The sequence below is a fragment of the Mustelus asterias genome, chromosome 10 (genome assembly GCF_964213995.1).
Source record: "Mustelus asterias chromosome 10, sMusAst1.hap1.1, whole genome shotgun sequence".
NCBI classification, from domain to species: Eukaryota; Metazoa; Chordata; class Chondrichthyes; order Carcharhiniformes; family Triakidae; genus Mustelus; species Mustelus asterias.
The window spans coordinates 121,659,477-121,682,174 of NC_135810.1; the positions used below are offsets into that span (position 1 = coordinate 121,659,477).

Genomic DNA, 22,698 nt, shown 5'->3' on the forward strand with positions numbered 1-22,698 from the left:
ATTGCCCATCCCAAATTGGCCTTGAACTGAGTGTCTCGCTCGGTCATTTCAGAGGCGCAGTTAAGAGTCAACCACCTTTCTGTGGCTCTGGAGTCACATGTAGGCCAGACTGGGTAAGGACGGCAGGTTTTCTTCCCTAAGAGACAGTAGTGAACCAGATGGATCTTTATGACAATCATGGTCACTAGGCAGCATGGCGGCAGAGTGATTAGCACTGCTGCCTCACAGCGCCAGGGACCCGGGATGAAGTCCTGGCTTGGGTCACTGTCTGTGTGGAGTCTGCACATTCTCCTGTGTCTGCGTGGATTTCCTCCGGGTTCTCAGGTTTCCTCCCACAGTCCAAAGGTGTGCGGGTTATATGGATTGACCATGCTAAATTGCCCCTTGGTATTAGGGGGACAAGCAAGGGTAAATCATGGGGATGGGGTCTGGGTGGGATTGTGGTCGGTGCAGACTCGATGGGCACTGTAGGATTCTATGATTCTAATATTGAGACTAGCTTTATCGTCCAGATTTATTAACTGAATTTAAATTCCAACAGCTGCTATAGCCTCTGGATTACTAGTCGAGTGATATGTGAATGTGAAGCGAACATGCCAGCAGGATGGGGAAAAAGATTCAATAGTAATTGTCAAAAGGGTATTGGATAAATAGTTGAAGGCAAATAATTGAAATAGCAATGGGAAAAGAGTAGAGGATTGGGATTAGAATCTAACCGCCTTCCCTTGACAATCAATGGCATTATCATCACTGAATCCCCCACTATCAATATTCTGAGGGTTACCATTGACCAGAAACTGAATTTAAAGCTTATTTTATTAGTGTTACAAGTAACTCTGCAATGAAGTTACTGTGAAAATCCCCTTGTCGCCACACACCGGCACCTTGTTTGGGTACACTGAGGGAGAATTTAGCACAGCCAATGCACCTAACCAGCATGTCTGTTGGACTGTGGGAGGAAACTGGAGCACCCAGAGGAAACAGACACATGGAGAACGTGCAGACTCCACACAGACAGTGACCCAACCTGGGAATTGAACCCAGGTCTCTGGTGTTGTGAGGCAGCAGTGCTAACCACTGTGCCACCGTGCAGCCCTTGAATTGGACTAGCCATATGAATACTGTGGCTACCAGAGCAGGTCAGAGATTGGAAATTCTGCGGAGAGTAACTCACTTCCTGACTCCACAAATCCACCATCGACAAGACACAGGACTGTGATGGAATACTCTCCACTTGTCTGAATGAATGCAGCTCGAACAACATTCAAGATGTTTGACACATCCTGGGTCAGAGTAGCCCAACTTGATTGGCACCCCATCCACCATCTTCAACATTCACTCCCTACCCCACTGACGCACAGTAGCAGCAGTGCGTACCACTGCAATAACTCACCAAGTTTCCTTTGGTACCACCTTCCAAATTTTCAACCTCTACCATCTGGGAGGACAAGGGCAGCAGATACATGGGAACACCACCACCTGCAAGATCCCCTTCAAGCCACTCACCATCCTGACTTGGAAATATATCGCCATTCCTTCACTGTCACTGGGTCGAAATCCTGGAACTCCCTCCCTAACAGCATTGTGGGTGTACCTACACCACAGGGACTGCAGCGGTTCAAGAAGGAAGATCACCACCATCTTCTCAAGGGGCAATTAGGGATGGGCAAATAAATGTTGACTTTGCTCACATCTAATAAAGGATTAAAAATAGTCTGACCAAAGAACCAACAAAGAGGTGATGGGCCGAATGGCCTCCTGTTTTGTCATTCTATTTTTGGTGGCACAGTGGTTAGCACTGCTGTGCTGTGCCAGAACCATACAACTGAGTTATAAGGATGAGTTATAAGGAGCGGCTGGATAGACTGGGACTTTTTTCTCTGGAGCGTAGGAGGCTGAGGGGTGATCTTGTAGAGGTCTATAAAATAATGAGGTAAATAGATCAGCTAGATAGTCAACATCTTTTCCTAAAGATAGGGGAGAAAAAAATTGGAGGGCAGAGGTTTAAGGTGAGAAGGGAGAGATACAAAAGGTCCAGAGGGGCAACTTTTTCACACAGAATAGGTGAGTGTCTGGAACAAACTGCCAAAGGTAGTAGTAGAGGCGGGTACAAGTTAGAAACATAGAAAACTACAGCACAAAACAGGCCCTTCGGCCCCACAAGTTGTGCCGAACATATCCCTACCTTTTAGGCCTACCTATCACCCTCCATCCTATTAAGTCCCATGTACTCATCCAGGAGTCTCTTAAAATCGGCAGCCGATTCCACTCGCCCACGACCCTCTGTGTGAAAACCTTCCCCCTACCATTTCCCCTGTACCTACCCCCCAGCACCTTAAACCTGTGTCCTCTTGTAGCAGACATTTCCACCCTGGGAAAAGGCCTCTGAGAGTCCACCCGATCTATGCCTCTCAACATCTTATGTACCTCTATTAGGTCTCCTCTCATCCTACGTCTCTCCAAGGAGAAAAGACCGAGCTCCCTCAGCCTATCCTCATAAGGCATGCCACTCAATCCAGGCAACATCCTTGTAAATCTCCTCTGCACCCTTTCAATCTTTTCCACATCCTTCCTGTAATGAGGCGACCAGAACTGAGCACAGTACTCCAAGTGGGGTCTGACGAGGGTCTTATATAGCTGCATCATGATACCCGGACTCCTAAACCCAATCCCTCGATTGATAAAGGCCAGCACACCCTACGCCTTCTTAACCACCTCCTCCACCTGCAGGGCCGATTTTAGAGTCCTATGGACCCGGAGCCCAAGGTCCTTCTGATCCTCTACCGTACTAAGAGTCTTTCCCTTTATATTGTACTCCTTCATCCCATTCGACCTGCCAAAATGGACCACTACGCATTTATCTGGGTTGAAGTCCATCTGCCACTTCTCCGCCCAGTCTTGCATCCTATCTATGTCCCTCTGTAACTTCTGACATCCCTCCAGACTATCCACAACCCCACCAACCTTCGTGTCATCGGCAAACTTACCAACCCATCCCTCCACTTCCTCATCCAGGTCATTTATGAAAATGGCAAACAGCAAGGGTCCCAGAACAGACCCCTGGGGCACACCACTGGTGACCGACCTCCAATTAGAAAAAGACCCATCTATACCCACTCTCTGCCTCCTTTGGGCAAGCCAGTTCTGGATCCATAGGGCAGCAGCCCCTTGGATCCCAATGCCCTCTCACTTTTTCGAGAAGCCTTGCATGGGGGACCTTATCGAACGCCTTGCTAAAATCCATATAAACCACATCTACCGCTTTCCCTTTGTCAACGTGTTTAGTCACATTTTCGAAGAACTCCACCAGGCTCATAAGGCACGATCTGCCTTTGACAAAGCCATGCTGAGTATTCTTGAGCATACTAAACCTCTCTAAATGCTCATAAATCTTGTCCCTCAGGATCTTCTCCATCAGCTCACCAACCACTGAGGTTAGACTCACCGGTCGGTAATTTCCTGGGCTATCCCTATTCCCCTTCTTGAAAATAGGAACCACATCCACAAACCTCCAATCCTCCGGCACCTCTCCCGTCTCCATCGACGACGCAAAGATCATCGCCAGAGGCTTTGCAATCTCTTCCCTCGCCTCCCACAATAACCTAGGGTACATCCCATCCGGACCCGGTGACTTATCTATCTTGATGCCATTCAAAGATTCCAGCACAACCTCTTTGTTAAAGCCCACATACTCAATCTTTTCAGTCCACCACAAGCCCGCAGTATATCCACCCATGTCCTTCTCCTCTGTGAAAACCGAGGCAAAATACTCATTAAGCACCTCTGCCATTTCTACTGGTTCCGTACTGATTTTCCCACCTTCACCTTTTATAGGCCCTATTCCTTCACGTCTCATCCTTTTACTCTTCACATATTTATAGAACGCCTTCGGGTTTTCCTTAATTCTACTTGCCAAGGCCTTCTCGTGACCCCTTCTGGCTCTCCTAATTTCCTTCTTTAGTCCCTTCCTACAAGCCGTATACTCATCTAGATCCCTATCTTCGCCAAGCTCTCTGAACCTTTTGTACGCTTTCCTTTTCTTCTCGACTAGGTCCCGCACAGCTTTCGTGCACCACGGTTCCTTTAACCTACCAACTCCTCCCTGTCTGCTCGGAACATTGTCCTGTAGAACCCTAGACAGACATTCCTTGAAAAACTACCACCTCTCTTCAGTAGATTTCCCCGAGAATACCTCCTTCCAATTTACTCCTCTAATTTGCTGCCTTATGTCTTCATATTTCCCCTTACTCCATATAAATGCTTTGCTAGCTTGCCTGATCCTCTCTTTTTCCAATGCAAGCATAAAGGAGATAGAGTTATGATCGCTATCCCCAAGATGCTCTCCCACTGAGAGATCTGACACCTGTCCAGGCTCATTTGGTCAGTATCAGATCAAGTACAGCCTCTCCTCTTGTAGGCTTGTCCACATGCTGTGTCAGGAAACCCTCCTGAACACACCTAACAAACTCCTCCCCATCCAACCCCCTTACCCTAGGGATATTCCAATCTATGTTTGGGAAATTAAAGTCTCCCAACACAACAACTCTGCTATTATTGCAACTCTCCAGGATCTGTTTCCCTATCTGCTCCTCCACCTCCCTGTCACTATTGGGCAGCCTATAGAAAAAGTTTGTCTTTTAAAAAGCATTTTGACAGTTACATTGTTAGGATGGGTATAGAGGGAAATGGGGCAAATGCAGGCAATTGGGGCTAGCTTAGTGGGTACAAAACTGGGCGGCATGGACAAGTTGGGCTGACGGGCCTGTTACCATGCTGTAAACGTTTATAACTGCCTCATTTCATCAGCAGATAGCGATAGATTTTCTGACCCTGCATTGCTGTGGACAGAAGGCTACGCTGGCTGATTCTTGTCTCTCCTTTCAGACTATCAGGGTTGAATGGGTCCTGTAATAAAACAGTACAGGAGTGATAAGCCCAGAGCATGTTTGTTAGCTAGGGATTGTGTGTTAAAACAAGTAAAAGACACGTTTGGACTGATGTAGGGAGATAAGAACGTAAGAACTAGGAGCAGGAGTTGGCCATTTGGCCCCTCGAGCCTTCTCCGCCATTCAATAAGATCATGGCTGATCTTTTTGTGGACTCAGCTCCACTTACCCGCCCGCTCACCATAACCCTTAATTCCTTTACTGTTCAAAAATGTATCTATCCTTGCCTTAAAAACATTCAATGAGGTAGCCTCAGCTGCTTCACTGGGCGGGGAATTCCACAGATAACGAAGAATGACTTGTATATATCTTTTTCCGTAGTAAAAGGTCGCAAGGTAATTCTCAGGAACAGGCATTAACATTTTAAAGTTTATTTATTAGTCACAAGTAAGGCTTACATTCCCATTGCAATAAAGATACTGTGAAAATCCCCTACTCGTCACAGTCCGGCACCTCTCCAGGTCAATGCACCCTAACCAGCACGTCTTTCAGAATGTGGGAGGAAACTGGAGCACCCGGAGGAAACCCACGCAGACACGGGGAGAATGTGCAAACTCCACACAGACAGTGATCCAAGCCGGGAATCGAACCCAGGTCCCTGGCGCTGTGAAGCAGTAGTGCTAACCACTGTGCCGCCCGTGTTAGACACATAAGGAAATATTAGGACTGGGGATCAAAAAACTTGGTCAAAGGGGTAGGTGTTAAGGAGCATCTTAAAGAAGGAGGGATGTCGGGAGGTGGGGTGGCTTAGTGGGGGAATGGCAAAGCTGAGGGCCCCGGCACCTTAAGGTTCACCACAACTGGAGATGTGCAAGAGATCAGAATTGGAGGAATGTAAGCATATCAGAGGGTTGTAGGGTTGGAGGAGAGTACGCAGATACACGGGGAGGCTTCCGTGGAGTGGGTTGAAAGCAAGGAGGAGAATTGTCAGATTGAGGCATTGTCTGACGGTGACCCAGTGCACAAAATACCTGAAATAAAAGCAGGAAGAACTGGAAATACTCAGCAGGCCAGGCAGCGTCTGTGGGGAGAGTTAACGGGTGGAATTTAATGATTTAATGCCCTCCCCATAATGATTTTGATGGTGGGGGGGTTGGTGGTGGGTTTCTATTCAGTCCAGAGATGGAGGCGTCATTGGCTGGGTCATTGTCCATCTCTTATTGCCCTTGAACTGAATGCCGAATGTCAATTCAGTGGGCATTTCAGAGTCAACCACATTGCTGTGGCTCTGGAGTCACATGTAGGCCAGACCGGGTAAGGACGACAGATTTCCTTCCCTAAAGAACATTCGTGAACCAGATGGGTTTTTACCACGATCGACAATGGTTTCATAATTAGACTTTTAATCCCAGATTTTTATTGAATTTGAATTTCACCATCTGCCATGGTGGGATTCAAACCCGGGTCCCCAGAGTGTTACCCAGGGTCGCTGGATTACTAGTCCAGAGACAATACCATTACGCCACTGCCCTCCCCCTTTAATTAGGCAGGTGGGCTGCAGGTCCATGGCTGGAAGGCCTGTGGATAATCTTCCTATCTCGCTGCTAACTGAACCCCTTAGGTAGCCACAGAGCCATAGAGGTTTACAGCATGGAATCAGGCCCTTTGGCCCAATTCATAAATGCTGCCCTTTTTTTTTAAACCACTAAGCTAGTCCCAATTGCCCACGTTTGGCTCATATCTCTCTGTACCCATCTTACCGATGTAACTGTCTAAATGCTTTTCAGAAGACAATCTTGTACCCACCTCCGCTTCTGCCTCTGGCAGCTTGTTCCAGGCACTCACCACCCTCTGTGTGAAAAAATTGCCTCTCTGGACCCTTTTGTATCTCTCCCTTCTCACCTGAAACCCATATCAATTAATAATCACTTAAGGCCCTCATCCTGCCACGGCTGGTATTAAACCAATGGCTGGCAGGGGGGCGGGGGTGGGGGGGTGCGGTTCTTACCATTGGAGCATGACAAGGAAGCCCATGTGGGATTGCTTACATGCACCCAAGATTGGGGGGGGGGGGGGGGGGGGGACTGTAAGCAATGAGCCTGAATTTGTTGCGGGCACTTAATGACTTGGCCTTCACAGTCCTCTGTGGCAATGAGTTCCACAGATTCACCACCCTCTGGCTGAGGAAATTCCTCCTTATCTCAGTTTTAAAGGAGCGTCCCTTCACTGAGATTGTGTCGCGTTCTAGTCTCTCCCACTAGTGGAAACATCCTCTCCAAGTCCACTCTATCTAGGCCTCTCAGTATTCTGTAAGTTTCAATTAGATCCCTTCCCTCATCCTTCTAAACAGTACAGACTCAGACTCCTCAACTGCTCCTGAAATGACAAACCCTTCATTCCTGGGATCATTCTTGTGAACATCCTTTGGAGCCCCTTGAAGGCCAGTACATCCTTCCTTAGTATGGGGCCCAGAACTGCTCACAGTATTCCAAATGGACCAGAGCCTTATACAGCCTCGGCAGTACATCCCTGCTCTTATATACCCTGGACCCGCTGGGCCAACACTGTCAAACAGCAAGGGGCAGACATGGAGATGGTCAGAGTGTGCATTCGAGTGGGTCTGGGATGTTTGTGCGCAGCGTGGCACAGGCAGTGGCTGCCAGAGATTGTTGTGTCTGGACTGCAGGAAGAGAACAGAAGGTTAGGTGGCTGAGACAGCAAGGTGAGAGGCAGCTTCGATCTTTACTGTGTTTCTGCTCCTGTCTCGCTATTGTACAGTCTCCTTAGGATAGCGACTCTCCTTCAGAGAAACCTTGCGCCTTTTTTTGATTTGCCCAGGAGCTTTGGGGGCTTATAATTCCCTGATGTTCTCTCATGATAATGTCTCAGCCAGTCAGAATTGACCTGCTGACCAATCAGCATCCTTCTGCTCCTGAGTTTTTTGAGAAAGTGACCAAGGAGGTGGATGGGGGCAAGGCAGTGGACGTGGTATATATGGATTTTAGTAAGGCGTTTGATAAGATTCACCATGGTAGGCTTCTGCAGAAAATGCAGATGTATGGGATTGGGGGTGATCTAGGAAATTGGATCAGGAATTGGCTAGCGGATAGGAAACAGAGGGTGGTGGTTGATAGTAAATATTCATCATGGAGTGCGGTTACAAGTGGTGTACCTCAGGGATCTGTTTTGGGGCCACTGCTGTTTGTAATATTTATTAATGATCTGGATGAGGGTATAGTTGGGTGGATTAGCAAATTTGCTGATGACACCAAAGTCGGTGGTGTGGTAGACAGTGAGGAAGGGTGTCGTAGTTTGCAGGAAGACTTAGACAGGTTGCAAAGTTGGGCCGAGAGGTGGCGGATGGAGTTTAATGCGGAGAAGTGTGAGGTAATTCACTTTGGTAGGAATAACAGATGTGTTGAGTATAGGGCTAACGGGAGGACTTTGAATAGTGTGGAGGAGCAGAGGGATCTAGGTGTATGTGTGCATAGATCCCTGAAAGTTGGGAATCAAGTAGATAAGGTTGTTAAGAAGGCATATGGTGTCTTGGCGTTTATTGGTAGGGGGATTGAATTTAGGAGTCGTAGCGTTATGTTGCAACTGTACACAACTCTGGTGCGGCCGCACTTGGAGTACTGTGTGCAGTTCTGGTCCCCACATTACAGGAAGGATGTGGAGGCTTTGGAGAGGGTGCAGAGGAGGTTTACCAGGATGTTGCCTGGTATGGAGGGGAGATCCTATGAGGAGAGGCTGAGGGATTTGGGATTGTTTTCGCTGGAAAGGCGGCGGCTAAGAGGGGATCTTATTGAAACATATAAGATGATTAGAGGTTTAGATAGGGTGGATAGTGATAGCCTTTTTCCTCTGATGGAGAAATCCAGCACGAGGGGGCATGGCTTTAAATTGAGGGGGGGTAGTTATAGAACCGATGTCAGGGGTAGGTTCTTTACCCAGAGGGTGGTGAGGGATTGGAATGCCCTGCCAGCATCAGTAGTAAATGCGCCTAGTTTGGGGGCGTTTAAGAGATCCGTAGATAGGTTCATGGACGAAAAGAAATTGGTTTAGGTTGGAGGGTCACAGTTTTTTTTTTTAACTGGTCGGTGCAACATCGTGGGCCGAAGGGCCTGTTCTGCGCTGTAATGTTCTATGTTCTATGTTCTATGTTCTGCGAGTGTTTGAAATTTGGTATTCTTGTATTTGTCTTGATGAGTGCAAGATTTTTTACCCAGAGGGTGGTGACGGTCTGGAATGCACTGCCTGGGGGGGTGGTACATAGAACATAGAACATTACAGCGCAGTACAGGCCCTTCGGCCCTCGATGTTGCGCCGACCAGTGGAACCAATCTAAAGCCCCTCTAATCTACACTATTCCAATATCATCCATATGTTTATCCAATAACCATTTGAATGCTCTTAATGTTGACAAATGTTGGTGGAGGCGGGATGCCTCACATCCTTTAAAAAGTACTTGGATGAATACTTGGCACGCCATAACATTCAAGGCTATGGGCCAAGTGCTGGCAAATGAGATTAGGGCAGCAGGTCAGGGCGGTTCATGCATCGGTGCAGACTCGATGGGCCAAAGGGCTTCTTCTCCACTGTAGTAATCTGTGATCTGTAGAATTTGCTACCCCAAAGTGCGGTGGATGCTGGGACAATGAGTAAATTTAAGAAGGAGTTAGACAGATTTTTAATTGGTAATGGGTTGAAGGGTTATGGGGAGAAGGCAGAAAAATAGGGATGAGGAGCGTATCAGCCATGATCGAATGCTGGAGCGGACTCGATGGGCTGAATGGCCTAATTCTGCTCCTATATCTTATGAACTTATAAGATGAAAATTGTTGGTGACCCATCTCTCTTTGCAGCGATTCTGTATTGTCAAACAACTGATTAATGATAAAAGCAAAATACTGCGGAAGCGGTTCTGTAGAAGAGTCAGGTTGGACTCAAAACGTTAACTCTGTTTCTCGCTCCACAGATACTGCCGGACCCTCTGGATTTATCCAGCACTTTCTGGTCTTACAATTGACTGAAAATCACTCGAACCACAGGGGAAATGACGAGACTTTTTTTTTAACACACTGAGTTGGCGCGATCTTGAAGGCACTCTTTAAAAAAACTGGTGGGAGCAGATTTAGTCGGAACTTTGAAAATAAGAGTTGGATAAATATTGGAAAAGATAAAAAAAGAAGCAGAACTGTGGGGAGAGAGAAGGGAATCAAGCTGCTTGGGTAGGTCTTTCAAAGGGCCAGCACAGCTAGGATAGGCCGAATGGCCTCCTTAGGTTCCTAGTGAAAGACATAAGGTGGTTCTCAGAGGGATTTAGGAGTACCTATGTGAGTGGCATTATCCCAAGTGGTCGGGGGAGTTTTATTCATTACATATATTTTGAATGTCTGGATAAAAGGGGAGATCATTGCAGCCAGTCATGGGATTTGGAAACTCAGTTACAGAACACTCAGCAGGAGAGATGCAAACAGCCACCAAGGCTCCCGCCACAGACCTGAACCTAAAGGCATGTCACGCTGAAGATGTCTTAAGCAACCTGAATGCTTTCCGTAAGAGCAGACTCTTCACCGATATCGTGCTTTGTATCGAAGGCCATGAGTTCCACTGCCATCGTGCCACACTCTCTGCTAGCAGCATCTACTTCAGGAAGATGTTCAGCACTGATCTCCAGGAAAGGCAGCAGGACACTGTGGACATCAAAGGGATCTCTACAGACACCATGGACTGTGTGATTGATTATATGTACGGAGCGGGGGTGAACATCAGAGAGGACAATGTTCAGAATCTATTGGAGGCGTCTGACCTCTTCCAGATCCTGGTGCTCCGACAAGCTTGTGTGGAATTCTTGGAGAACCAACTGGACTCTTGTAATTGCCTCGGCTTCTTGAGTTTTGCCAACCACTTCTCCATCCAAGCCTTGTCAGAGAAAAGCAGGAGATTTCTCCTGGAACATTTTTCAGATGTGATCCAGCACGAGGAATTTTTGCAGTTGTCCAAGGATGACCTGTGCGACCTGCTGTCCAGTGACCTCTTGGCTGTTACGAAGGAGGAGACCGTCTTTGAAGCTGTGATGCATTGGGTCCACCATGAGGTGTCCAATCGGAGCCACGTGCTGAAAGAGCTGTTGGAGCGGGTTCGAATTCCCTTATTAAATCCGATATATTTTGTTGAGAAGGTTGAAACGGACGAGCTTATTCTGAGCTCGAAGGAGTGCTTGCCCTTGCTTCAAGAAGCGAGGAGGTATCACATCTTTGGCAATGAGATCGTGTCTCCAAGGACAAGACCGAGGAAGTAAGTTGAACCTTTTTGTTAAACACTTCTACCTTGGCTCAAATACACTCTTACCTCCCTGCCAGAGGGTGGCATGGTGGCACAGTGGTTAGCACTGCTGCCTCACAGCGCCAGGGACCCGGATTGGATTCCCGGCTTGGGTCACTGTGCGGAGTCTGCACGTTCTCCCCGTGACTGCATGAGTTTCCTCCGGGTGCTCCGGTTTCCTCCCACAGTCCGAAAGACGTGCTGGTTAGGGTGCATTGTCTGTGCTGAATTCTCCTTCAGTGTAACCCGGAGTGTGGCGACTAGGGGATTTTCACAGTAACTTCATTGCAGTGTTAATATAAGCCTTACTTGTGACTAGTAAATAAACTTTACATGTTCAAGCCACCCTCCCTATCAGTCCCTTGACCGCGTAATCCCAACTGATGCTCGTTTGGAGATCTGATGCAGACACAACCAGCAGTGGTTAGCACTGCTGCCTCACAGCGCCAGGGACCCGGGTTCAATTCCGGCCTTCGTCACTGTCTATGTGGAGTCTGCACGTTCTCCCTGTGTCTGTGTGGGTTTCCTCCGGGTGCTCCGGTTTCCTCCACACTCCAAAGATGTGTGGGTTAGGTGGATTGGCCATGCTAAATTGCCCCTTAGTGTCAGGTGGATTAGCAGGGTAAATACATGGGGTTAAGGGAATAGCGCCTGGGTGGGATTGTTGTTGGTGCAGACACGATGGGCTGAATGGCCTCCTTCTGGACTGTAGGGATTCTGTGATTCTATTCTATGATTATGGGCCAAATGGCCTCCTGCTGTGCCGTAACAATTCTGTAACACTCTACTGCTGTGCTGACAGAGTGCTGCACTGTCAGAAATGCTGTCTGTAGAGTATAGGGTTAATTCTAATCATTCTAAATTTACTGAGCATGTGTGGAAGGGGCTGTGTCATAGTGATGTCACTTACTGAGAGAGGATGAGTTATAAGGGGTTAAGAGAGGAGATGTAGCTTGTTCTGGTGTTCTGTATATAGTAATGTAAATCAAATCATTTTGCAGGAACATCATTGCCCCCAGCAAAAATGTTTTGTAGAGCAAGGAAGCAAAGGTCTCTCATGGTAACAGACCATCTTTTGAATGAGACAATAAACTGAGATCCCATCCGCTCTCACAGGCAGACACTAACGATTCTTTTAATTATTTTGAAAATAAAAGGGTGCTAATTTAAGACTGAGATGAGGATGAATTTCTTCTCTCTGACGGTTGTGAGGCTTTGGAACTCCTTGTCACAGGGAGCTGTGGGGGCAGAGTCCTTCTCTATATTTAAGGGTGAGATGGATAGAGTTTTGATCAGTAAGGGAATCAAGGGTTACGGGGAAAGGACAGGAAAGTGAATGTGAGGAATGTCGGAGCAGCCATGATCCTATTGAATGATGGAGCAGGCTCGAGGGGCCGAATGGCCTATTTCTTAAGGTTTTATTGAAAAGGAACAGAAACATTCTCCTCAGTGCCTTGAACAACATCACGTGCAAACTGGGTTTCTGGTTATTGCACCAGGTTCTGTTTGTAGGAACTGGCTATGCACAAAGTTAAAGAACAAAGAAAATTACAGCACAGGAACAGGCCCTTCGGCCCTCCAAGCCAGCACTGATCATGCTGCCCGACTGAACTAAAACCCTACCTACCCTTCCGGGGACCATATCTCTCCATTTCCATCCTATTCATGTATTTGTCCAGATGCCCCTTAAAAGTCACTATCATATCTGCTTCCACTACCTCCCCTGGTAGCGAGTTCCAGGCACCCACCAACCTCTGGGTAAAAACTTGCCTCGTACATTTCCTTTAAACCTTGCCCCTCGCACCTTGAGCCTTTGCCCCCTCATAATTGACTCTTCCACTCTGGGGAGAAAGCTTCTGACTATCCACTCTGACCATGCCCCTCATAATCTTGGAGACTTCTGTTAATTGCCGCGGCTTCTGCATTACGACAGTGATTACAATGCAAAACTACTTCATTAGCTGTAAAGTGCCATGTCCCTGAGAGATAGCAATCTCCAATAGTCTCGAGCCTGTAGGTGTGTGAGAATGCAGGTACACCTTATGGACAGAGGAGACAGTGAAACTACTCCCACTGGTGGAAGGATCAAGAATGAAACAGCACAAATTTAAAGTTAATGGCGAAAGAGGTAAAAGTGACATGAGGAGAAACTTATTCACGCAGTGAGTGGTTAGGATCTGGAATACACTGCCTGAGAGTGTGGTGGATGAAGGGACAGTTGAAGTATTCAAAAGAGAATTAGACTATTATCTGAAAAGAAAGAGTGTGTATAGTTACAGGGAGAAGATGGGCACGGTAGCACAGGGGTTAGCACTGCTGCCTCACAGTGCCAGGGACACGAGTTCGATTCCCGGCTTGCGTCACTGTGCGGAGTTTGCACATTCTCCTTGTGTCTGCGTGGGTTTCCTCCAGGTGCTCCGGTTTCCTCCCACAGTCCAAAAACGTGCTGGTTAGGTGCATTGGCCATGCTAAATTCTCCCTCAGTGTACCCGAACAGGTGCCGAGTGTGGCGACTAGGGGATTTTCACAGTAACTTCACTGCAGTGTTAATGTAAGCCTACTTGTGACACTAATAGATAAACAAAACTTTGGGAGAATGGCACTAGGCGGCTTGCTTACTTGGAGAGCTGGTGCAGACACAATGGGCCAAATGGCCTCCTTCCGCATGGGAACAATTCTGCGACGCTTTTGTTTCCATTTCGTGGACCCAGCTGGAAACCCAGCCTTAATCACTGAGACTTTTCTTTTGCTCAGATTCATGAACGTGGCGGAAGTTATCGTCATGGTGGGAGGTTGCGACAGGAAAGGTTACACAATGCTGCCATACACCCAGCAATACAACCCAAGCACTGGAGAATGGGCACAACTGACCAAGATACCAGACTATTCCAAATCTGAGTTCGCTGTATGTGCCTTACGGAATGATATCTTCCTCTCAGGTTAGAAATGGTCGCCTGGGATTGCGGTGCCTGCATCGGAGAACCTGTGAAGGCGATGTGAATGAGTGGGAACACACATGTGCTTGTATGTGAATGAGTGGGAACATGTGTGTTTGTATGTGAATGAGTGGGAACACGTGTTTGTATGTGAATGAGTGGGAATACACATGTTTGTATGTGAATGTGTGGGAACACGTGTTTGTCTGTGAATGTGTGGGAACACGTGTTTGTCTGTGAATGTGTGGGAACACGTGTTTTTCTATGTGAATGTGTGAGAACACACGTGTTTGTATGTGAATGAGTGGGAACACGTGTTTATATGTGAATGTGTGGAAACCCACATGTGTTTGTATGTGAATGAATGGGAACACACGTGTTTGCATGTGAATGAGTGGGAATACACGTGTTTGTATGTGAATGTGTGAGAACATGGGAGTATGTTTGTATGTGAATTTAAAAAAAATTATTTCGTGGTACATGGGCATCGCTGGCTGGGCCAGAATATATTGCCCATCCCTAGTTGCCCTTGAACTGAGTGGCTTGCCAGGCCATTTCAGGGGGCAGGTGAGAGTCAACCATTGCTGTGGCTCTGGAGTCACATGTAGGCCAGACCAGGTAAGGACGGCAGATTTCCTTCCCTAAAGGACATTAGTGAACCAGATGGGTTTTTCCATCAATCGACAATGGCTTCATGGTCATCAGCGGATTCTTAATTCCAGATATTATTTTTATTGAATTCAAATTCCACCATCTGCCATGGTGGGATTCGATCCCGGGTCCCTGGAACATTAGCTGAGTTTCTGGATTAATAGTCTAGCGATGATACCACAAGGCCATCGCTTTCCCATGAGTGGGAACATGGGAGTGTGTTTGATTGTGAATGTGTGAGAACACAAATGTGGTTGTATGTGAATGAGTGGGAACATGGGAGTGTGTTTCTACGTGTGTTTTTGTTTCTGTGAATGTGTTATCACGGTGTAACTGGTTTAGGTTGTTGTTGGTCAGCACTCTCTCAATTGATACAAGTCTTGCCTCTGTGTCTCAAGGCTCAGGGTTCGGGCACCACTCCAGCACCTGAGCACAAAGCCCCGTGCGGACACTCCAGTGCAGTCCTGTGAGAGTGCTGCACTCTCCGCAGTGCTGTCTTTTACTTGACATTACAGTGAGGCTTTGTCTGCTCTCTTATGAGAAGGTGAAATAACCTTTGCAACTATTTGGAAGGAGAGCAGGGGGGTGTCCCTGGGGTCCTGGCCAACATTTACTCCTCAACCAACATCGCAAGGAGAAACTGATTATTCGCTCAGTATCACATTGATGTTTGTGGGAGCTTGCTGTGCACAATTTGACTTCCAAAATGATTTCATTGGCTGCAAAATGTTTAGACACATTGGTTGGGTGTGAAAGGCACTATATAAATGCAAGTATTTCTTTTCTGTTCTGTTTGTCTGGGTGTATTCTGAAATAAATCATGTAAAGCGCTACTTCTGATGAACAGATTAGATGCAATGATATTCTTAAATACACACTGCCAATATGGAATAAAATATCATGTGGATTTTCCTTTCCAGGTGGGAATCTGTACAGTAATGATGTGTGGATGTATAACTCAAAGCTCAATATCTGGGTCCGAGTGGCTTCTTTAAACAAAGGAAGATGGCGGCACAGATTGGTAACACTGAAAGGCCAGGTAGGAACCAGGCAATGACATACTGACTAGATATTGTTCTTCACAAATGGCTGGGATAACCTGATAGCAGGAACACTCAGCCCTTGGAGCCTACCTCATCCGTCAATTACATCGTTGATCACATTGTATGTGAATGAGAGGGAACATGAAAGTGTTCCCTCTCATTTTTGAACAGTAAAGGAATTAAGGGCTATGGTGAGCGAGCGGGTAAGTGGACCTGAGTCCACGAAAAGATCAGCCATGATCTTATTGAATAACAGAGCAGGCTCGAGGGGCCAGATGGTCTACTCCTGCTCCTTGTTCTTATGTTCTTATATGTGAGTTTTTGTTTCTGTGAATGTGTTATCACGGTGTAACTGGTTTAGATTGTTGTTGGTCAGCACTGTCTCAATTGGTACAAGTCTTGCCTCAGTGTCTCAAGGATGATCCCTGGTAGGAAGGGGGGAATGTCTGAAGATTCTGAGGGGGCTTCACAGGGTGGATGCTGAGAGGCTGTTTCCCCCTCATGGGGAATCTAGAACTAGGGGGCACAGTTTCAAATCAAGGGGCTTCCTCAGAGATGAGGTGGAATTTCATCATTGAATATATTCAAGGCTGAGTTAGACGGATTTTTGATCAGCAAGGGAGTTAAGAGAGTGGAGTTAAAGCCAAAATCAGATCAGCCGAACGGCCTATTCCTGCTTCTCATGTACCCATAGACAGATTATTTTTTATTCATTCATGGGACATGTGTGTCACTGGCGGGCCAGCATTTATTGCCCATCCCTAGTTGCCCTTGGAGGGCAGTTGAGAGTCAACCACATTGCTGTATCTCTGGAGTCATATGTGGGCCAGACCAGGACGGCAGATTTCCTTCCCTAAAGGACATTAGTGACCCAGATGGGTTTTTCCAACAATCGACAATGGTTTCATGGTCATCAGTAGATTCTTAATTCCACATTCCTTTTTTGAATTCAAATTCCACCATCTGCCGTGGCGGGATTCGAACCCGGGTCCCCAGAACATTAGCTGAGTTTCTGGATTATTAGTTTAGCAATAATACCACTAGGCCATCGCCTCCCCTCCATTAAATTGGTGACAAGCATGGACCAGCCTGTGTCCCTTTTTTTAATTTGTTCATGGGATGTGGGCATCTGGGCCTGCATTTATTGTCCATCCCTAAGAGCATTTAAGAGTCAAGCACATTTTTGTGGCTCTGGAGTAGGCCAGGCCGGATAAGGACGGCAGATTTCCTTCCCTAAACATAAAGGGTTTTTATGTTACATGCTCATCATTAGACTTTTAATTTCAGATTTTCATTGATTTTAAATTTCGCCACTGTGGGATTCGAACCCCCGGGTCCCCAGCGAATTACCCTGGCTCTCTGGGTTACTTATCCAGTGACTGTACCACTACACATCCACCTCCCCTTATAGGAGGATGAGAGATAATACAATTGAGGTGTTTAAGATGATTAGAGGAGTTAGCCAGATCTCGGCCATTCAGTGGGATATCAGAGAGCACTTTGTCGGACAAAGGCAAGTGGCAACCTGGAACTTTCTCCCTCAGAAAGCTATAGTGCTGGAGGGGCTGACAATTAAAAAATTCAAAACTGAGATTATTAGATATTTTACAAAGGTAAAATACTGCAATGGCACAGTGGTTAGCACTGCTGCCTCACAGCGTCAGGGACTCTGTTCAATTCCGGCCCTCAGGTGACTATGTGAAGTCTGCACGTTCTCCCCGTGTCTGAGTGGGTTTTCCTCTGGTTTCCTCCTACAGTCCAAAAATGTGCAGATTAGGTGGATTATCCATGATGAATGTGCAGAGTTACGGGAATAGGGTGAATGCATGGGCCTTGGGTAGAATGCTCTTTTGGAGAGTCGGTACAGACTCGATGGGCCAAATGGCCTCTTTCTACACTGTATTGATTCCATGGAGAGCAGTGATTAGTATTGTTGGGTAAGGGTATGGAAGGTAATGGAACCAAAGAAGGTAGATGGAGTTCAAAAAATAATTTTGATTTGATTTGATTTATTGTTGGAACATGTATTAGTATACAGTGAAAAGTATTGTTTCTTGCGCGCTACGCAGACAAAGTATACCGTTCATCGGGAAGGAAAGGAGAGCGTGCAGAATGTATAAGAGTTAGAGTAGAGTTTTAAAAGCATGGAACGAGAGTGAAAGATAGAATTGGAAGGTATGCTGGGCACAGCTCGCAAAAGTCAAAACGCTCTGGTGCCACCTTGGATCATCAATACCCATTTACCCATGATCCAATGGAAAGAGGGGCTGAATGGCCTTCTCCTGTACCTATTTGCCTGAGTAACTGTAAGAGGACTGGAGTACAGGAGTTAAAGAGTCTTGCTGAAATTGTAAAGAGCCTCGGTGGTGACTTTTGAGTTTCCTTACCCTTACTCCACAGAAGGAGTGCACTGAAGGTTTAATCAGAACATAAGAACTAGAAGCAGGAGTAGGCCGTCTGGCCCCTCGAGCCTGCTCCGCCATTCAATAAGATCATGGCTGCTCTTTTTGTGGACTCAGCTCCACTTACCCGCCCGCTCACCATAACCCTTAATTCCTTTACTGTTCAAAAATGTATCTATCCTTGCCTTAAAAACATTCAATGAGTTACCCTCAACTGCTTCACTGGGCAGGGAATTCCAGATTCACAACCCTTTGTGTGAAGAAGTTCCTCCTCAACTCAGTCCTAAATCTGCTTCCCCTTATTTTGAGGCTATGGCCCCTAGTTCTAGTTTCACCCACCAGTGGAAACAATTTCCCTGCTTCTATCTTATCTATTCCCCTCATAACCTTATATGTTTCTGTGAGATCTCCCCTCATTCTTCTGAATTCCAATGAGTATAGCCCCAGTCTACTCAGTCTCTCCTCAAAGGCCAACCCTCTCAACTCCGGAATCAACCTAGTGAATCTCCTCTGCACCCCCTCCAGTGCCAGTATATCCTTTCTCAAGTAAGGAGACCAAAACTGTACACAGTACTCCAGGTGTGGCCTCACCAGCACCTTATACAGCTGCAACATAACCTCGCTGTTATAATAACTCCATCCCTCTTTGCCTTCTTAATTACCTGCTGCACCTGCAAACCAACTCCTTTAGATTCCTGCACAAGGACACCCAGGTCACTCTGCAAAGCAGCATGCTGCAATTTTTTATCATTTAAATAATAGTCCATTTTACTGTTATTCCTACCAAAATGGATGTCCAAAGGTGTGCGGGTTAGGTTGATTGGCCAGGTTAAAAATTGTCCCTTAGAGTCCTGAGATGCGTAGGTTAGAGGGATTAGCGGGTATAAAATGTGGGGGTAGGGCCTGGGTGGGATTGTGGGCGGTGCAGACTCGATGGGCCGAATGGCCTCCTTCTGCATTGTAGGGTTTCTGTGATTTCTGTTCTGTGATTTCTGTGACCGCACATTTACCAACATTGTACTCCATCTGCCAGACCCTCACCCACTCACTTGGACTATCTATATCCTTTTGCAGACTTTCAGCATCCTCTGCACACTTTGCTCTGCCACCATCTTAGTGTCATCTGCGAATTCTGACACACTACACTTGGTCCCCAACTCTAAATCATCTATGTAAATTGGAAACAATTGCAGTCCCAACACTGATCCCTGAGGCACATCCCTAGTCACTGATCGCCAACCAGAAAAACACCCATTTACCCCCACTCTTTGCTTTTTGTTAGTTAACCAATCCTCTATCCATGCTAATACATTACCTGTGACACTGTGCACCTTTATCTTACGTCGCAATCTTTGGTGCGGCACCTTGTCAAATGCCTTCTGGAAATCCAGATATACCACATCCACAGGTTCCCCATTGTCCACTGCATATGTAATGTTCTCAAAGAATTCCATCAAATTAGTCAAATCTGACCTTCCCTTCACGAACCCATGCTGTGTCTTACCAATGGGACAATTTATATCCAGATGTCTCTCTATTTCTTCCTTGATGATAGATTCAAGCATTTTCCCTACTACAGAAGTTAAGCTAACCAGCCTATAGTTACCCGCCTTTTGTCTACCTCCTTTTTTGAACAGTGGCGTCATATTTGCCATACTGATTCTTAGGATGGCAGGATTATCCTGAGGAGAGATTGAGGAGATAGGGCCTGTCTTCTCCAGAGTTCAGAAGAATGAAAGGTAATCTGATTGAAGTGTTCAAAATTCTTACAGGGATCGACAGGGTAGTTGCAGGTTGGATGCTTCCTCTGGCTGGTGGGAGCTCTAGAACCAGGATAAGGAGGGGGAGTTGCGTTTTTGATAAGGGAAAACATCACGGCATTACTGAGAGGGGATATATTTGAGGGTTTGCCCACTGAGTCTATATGGGTAGAACTGAAAAATAAGAAGGGGGAGATCACTTTAATAGGATTGTACTACAGGCCCCCAAATAGTCAACAGGAAGTTGAGGAGCAAATATGTAAGGAGATTACAGGTAGCTCCAAGAAAAATAGGGTGGTAATAGTAGGGGACTTTAACTTTCCCAACATTGACTGGGACAGCCATAGTATTAGAGGCTTGGATGGGGAGAAATTTGTTGAGTGTATTCAGATGGAATTTCTCATTCACTATGTGGATGGCCCGACTAGAGAAGGGGCAAAACTTGACCTCCTCTTGAGAAACAAGGAAGGACAGGTGACAGAAGTGTTAGTGAGGGATCACTTTGGGACCAGTGACCATAATTCCATTAGTTTTAAGGTGGCTATGGAGAATGATAGGTCTGGCCCAAAAGTTAAAATTCTAAATTGGGGCAAAGCCAATTTTATGATATTAGATGGGAACTTTCAAAAGTTGATTCGTGGAGTCTGTTGGCAGGCAAAGGGATGGCTGGGAAGTGGGAGGTTTTCAAAAATATGTTAACCAGGGTTCAGGGTAAGAACGTTCCTTTTAGAGTGAAGGGCAAGGCTGGCAGCAGTCGGGAACCTTGGATGACTCGGGATATTGAGGTCCTGGTCAAGAAGAAGAAGGAGGCAAATGACATGCATAGGCAGCTGGGATCAAGTGGATCCCTTGAGAAGTATAGAAGGTGTGGGAGTAGAGTTAAGAGAGAAATCAGGAGGGCAAAAAGGGGACACGAGATTGTTTTGGCAGATAAGGCAAAGGAGAATCCAAAGAGCTTCTACAAATACATAAAGGACAAAAGAATAAGGAGTGAGTAGGGCCTCTGAAGGATCAACAAGGTCATCTATGTGCAGATCCACAAGAGATGGGTGAGATCCTAAATGAATAATTCTCATCAGTATTTACTGTTGAGAGAAGCATGGATGTTGGGGAACTTGGGGAAACAAATAGTGATGTCTCGAGGAGTGTACATATTACAGAGAAGGAGGTGCTGGAAGCCTTAATGTGCATCAAGATAGATAAATTCCCGAGACCTGATGAAGTGTATCCCAGGACATTGTCGGAGGCTAGGGAGGAAATTGCAGGTTCCCGAGCAGAGATATTTGAATCATCGAAAGTCAAAGGTGAAGTGCCTGAAGATTGGCGGGTGGCAAATGTTGTTCCTTTGTTTAAGAAGAGAATCAGGGAAAAACCTGGGAACTACAGACCGATGAACCAAACGTCTGTAGTGGATAAGTTGTTAGAAGGTATTCTGAGAGATAGGATCTACAGGCATTTAGAAACGCAAGGACTGATTAGAGACTGTCAGCATGTTTTGTGAGTGGAAAATAATTTCTCGCTAATTTGATTAAGTTTTTTGAAGGGGTAACCAAGAAGGTAGATGAGGGCAGTGCAGGCGTGATGACAATAATCTCTCCCTCAATGTCAACAAAATGAAGGAGATTGTCACTGACTTCAGGAAGCGTAGAGGAGAACATGCCCCTGTCGACATCAATAGGGACGAAGTAGAAATGGTCGAGAGCTTCAGGTTTTTAGGTGTCCGGATCACCAACAACCTGTCCTGGTCCCTCCATGCCGACACTATAGTTAAGAAAGCTCACAACACCTCTACTTTTTCAAAAGACTGAGGAAATTTGGCATGTCAGCTACAACTCTCACCAACTTTTACAGATGCACCACAGAAAGCATTTTTTCTGGTTGTATCACTCTGCCCAAGACCGCAAGAAACTACAAAAGATCGTGAATGTAGCCCAATCCATCACGCAAATCAGCCTCCCTTCCATTGACTCTGTCTACACTTCCTGCTCCCTCGGCAAAGCTGCCAGCATAATTAAGGGCCCCACGCACCCCGGACATTCTCTCTTTCACCTTCTTCCTTCGGGAAAATGATACAAAAGTCTGAGGTCACATACCAACTGACTCAAGAACATGTTCTTCCCTGCTGCCATCAGACTTTTGAATGGACCTACCTTGCATTAAATTGATCTTTCTCTACACCCTAGCTATGACTGTAACACTCTCGCTTTTCCTTCTCTATGAATGGTATGCTTTGTTTGTATAGCATGCAAGAAACAATACTTTTCTCTGTATACTAATGCATGTGACAATAGTAAATCAAATCAAATCAGTCGACGTTGTTTACATGGACTTTAGCAAGACCTTTGATAAGATACCGCATAGTAGGTTGTTGCATACGGTTAAATTTCACGGGGTCCAGGGTGAGGTAGCCAATTGGATACAAAATTGGCTTGATGACAGAAGACAGAACCTTATACAACTGGAAACAGAACTGGCATAAATGGGCTTTTTTCCAGTTGACAGGATGTGGTGAATGGTGTGTCACAGAGATCAGTGCTGGGACCTCAACTACTCACAATTTAGGACTGAGGTGAGGAGAAATTTCTTCACCCAGAGGGTGGTGAATGTGTGGAATTCACTACCACAGAATGTAGTTGAGGCCAAAACATTGTCTGATTTCAAGAAGAAATTAGATATACCTCTTGGGGCCAAAG

At 46.3% G+C, this 22,698-nt stretch overlaps 1 protein-coding gene across 1 annotated transcript in view; it reads left to right on the plus strand.

Moving 5' to 3' along the window:
• Positions 1–22,698, plus strand: part of LOC144500106 (kelch-like protein 24) — a 38,234-nt gene that overhangs the window by 4,949 nt on the left and 10,587 nt on the right. Inside the window, exons 2-4 of the mRNA XM_078222881.1 lie at positions 9,865–11,186; positions 13,968–14,152; positions 15,721–15,839. Coding sequence (XP_078079007.1) covers positions 10,315–11,186; positions 13,968–14,152; positions 15,721–15,839 — 1,176 coding nt within the window. The 5' untranslated portion in view covers positions 9,865–10,314. The remainder of the gene's footprint in view (positions 1–9,864; positions 11,187–13,967; positions 14,153–15,720; positions 15,840–22,698) is intronic.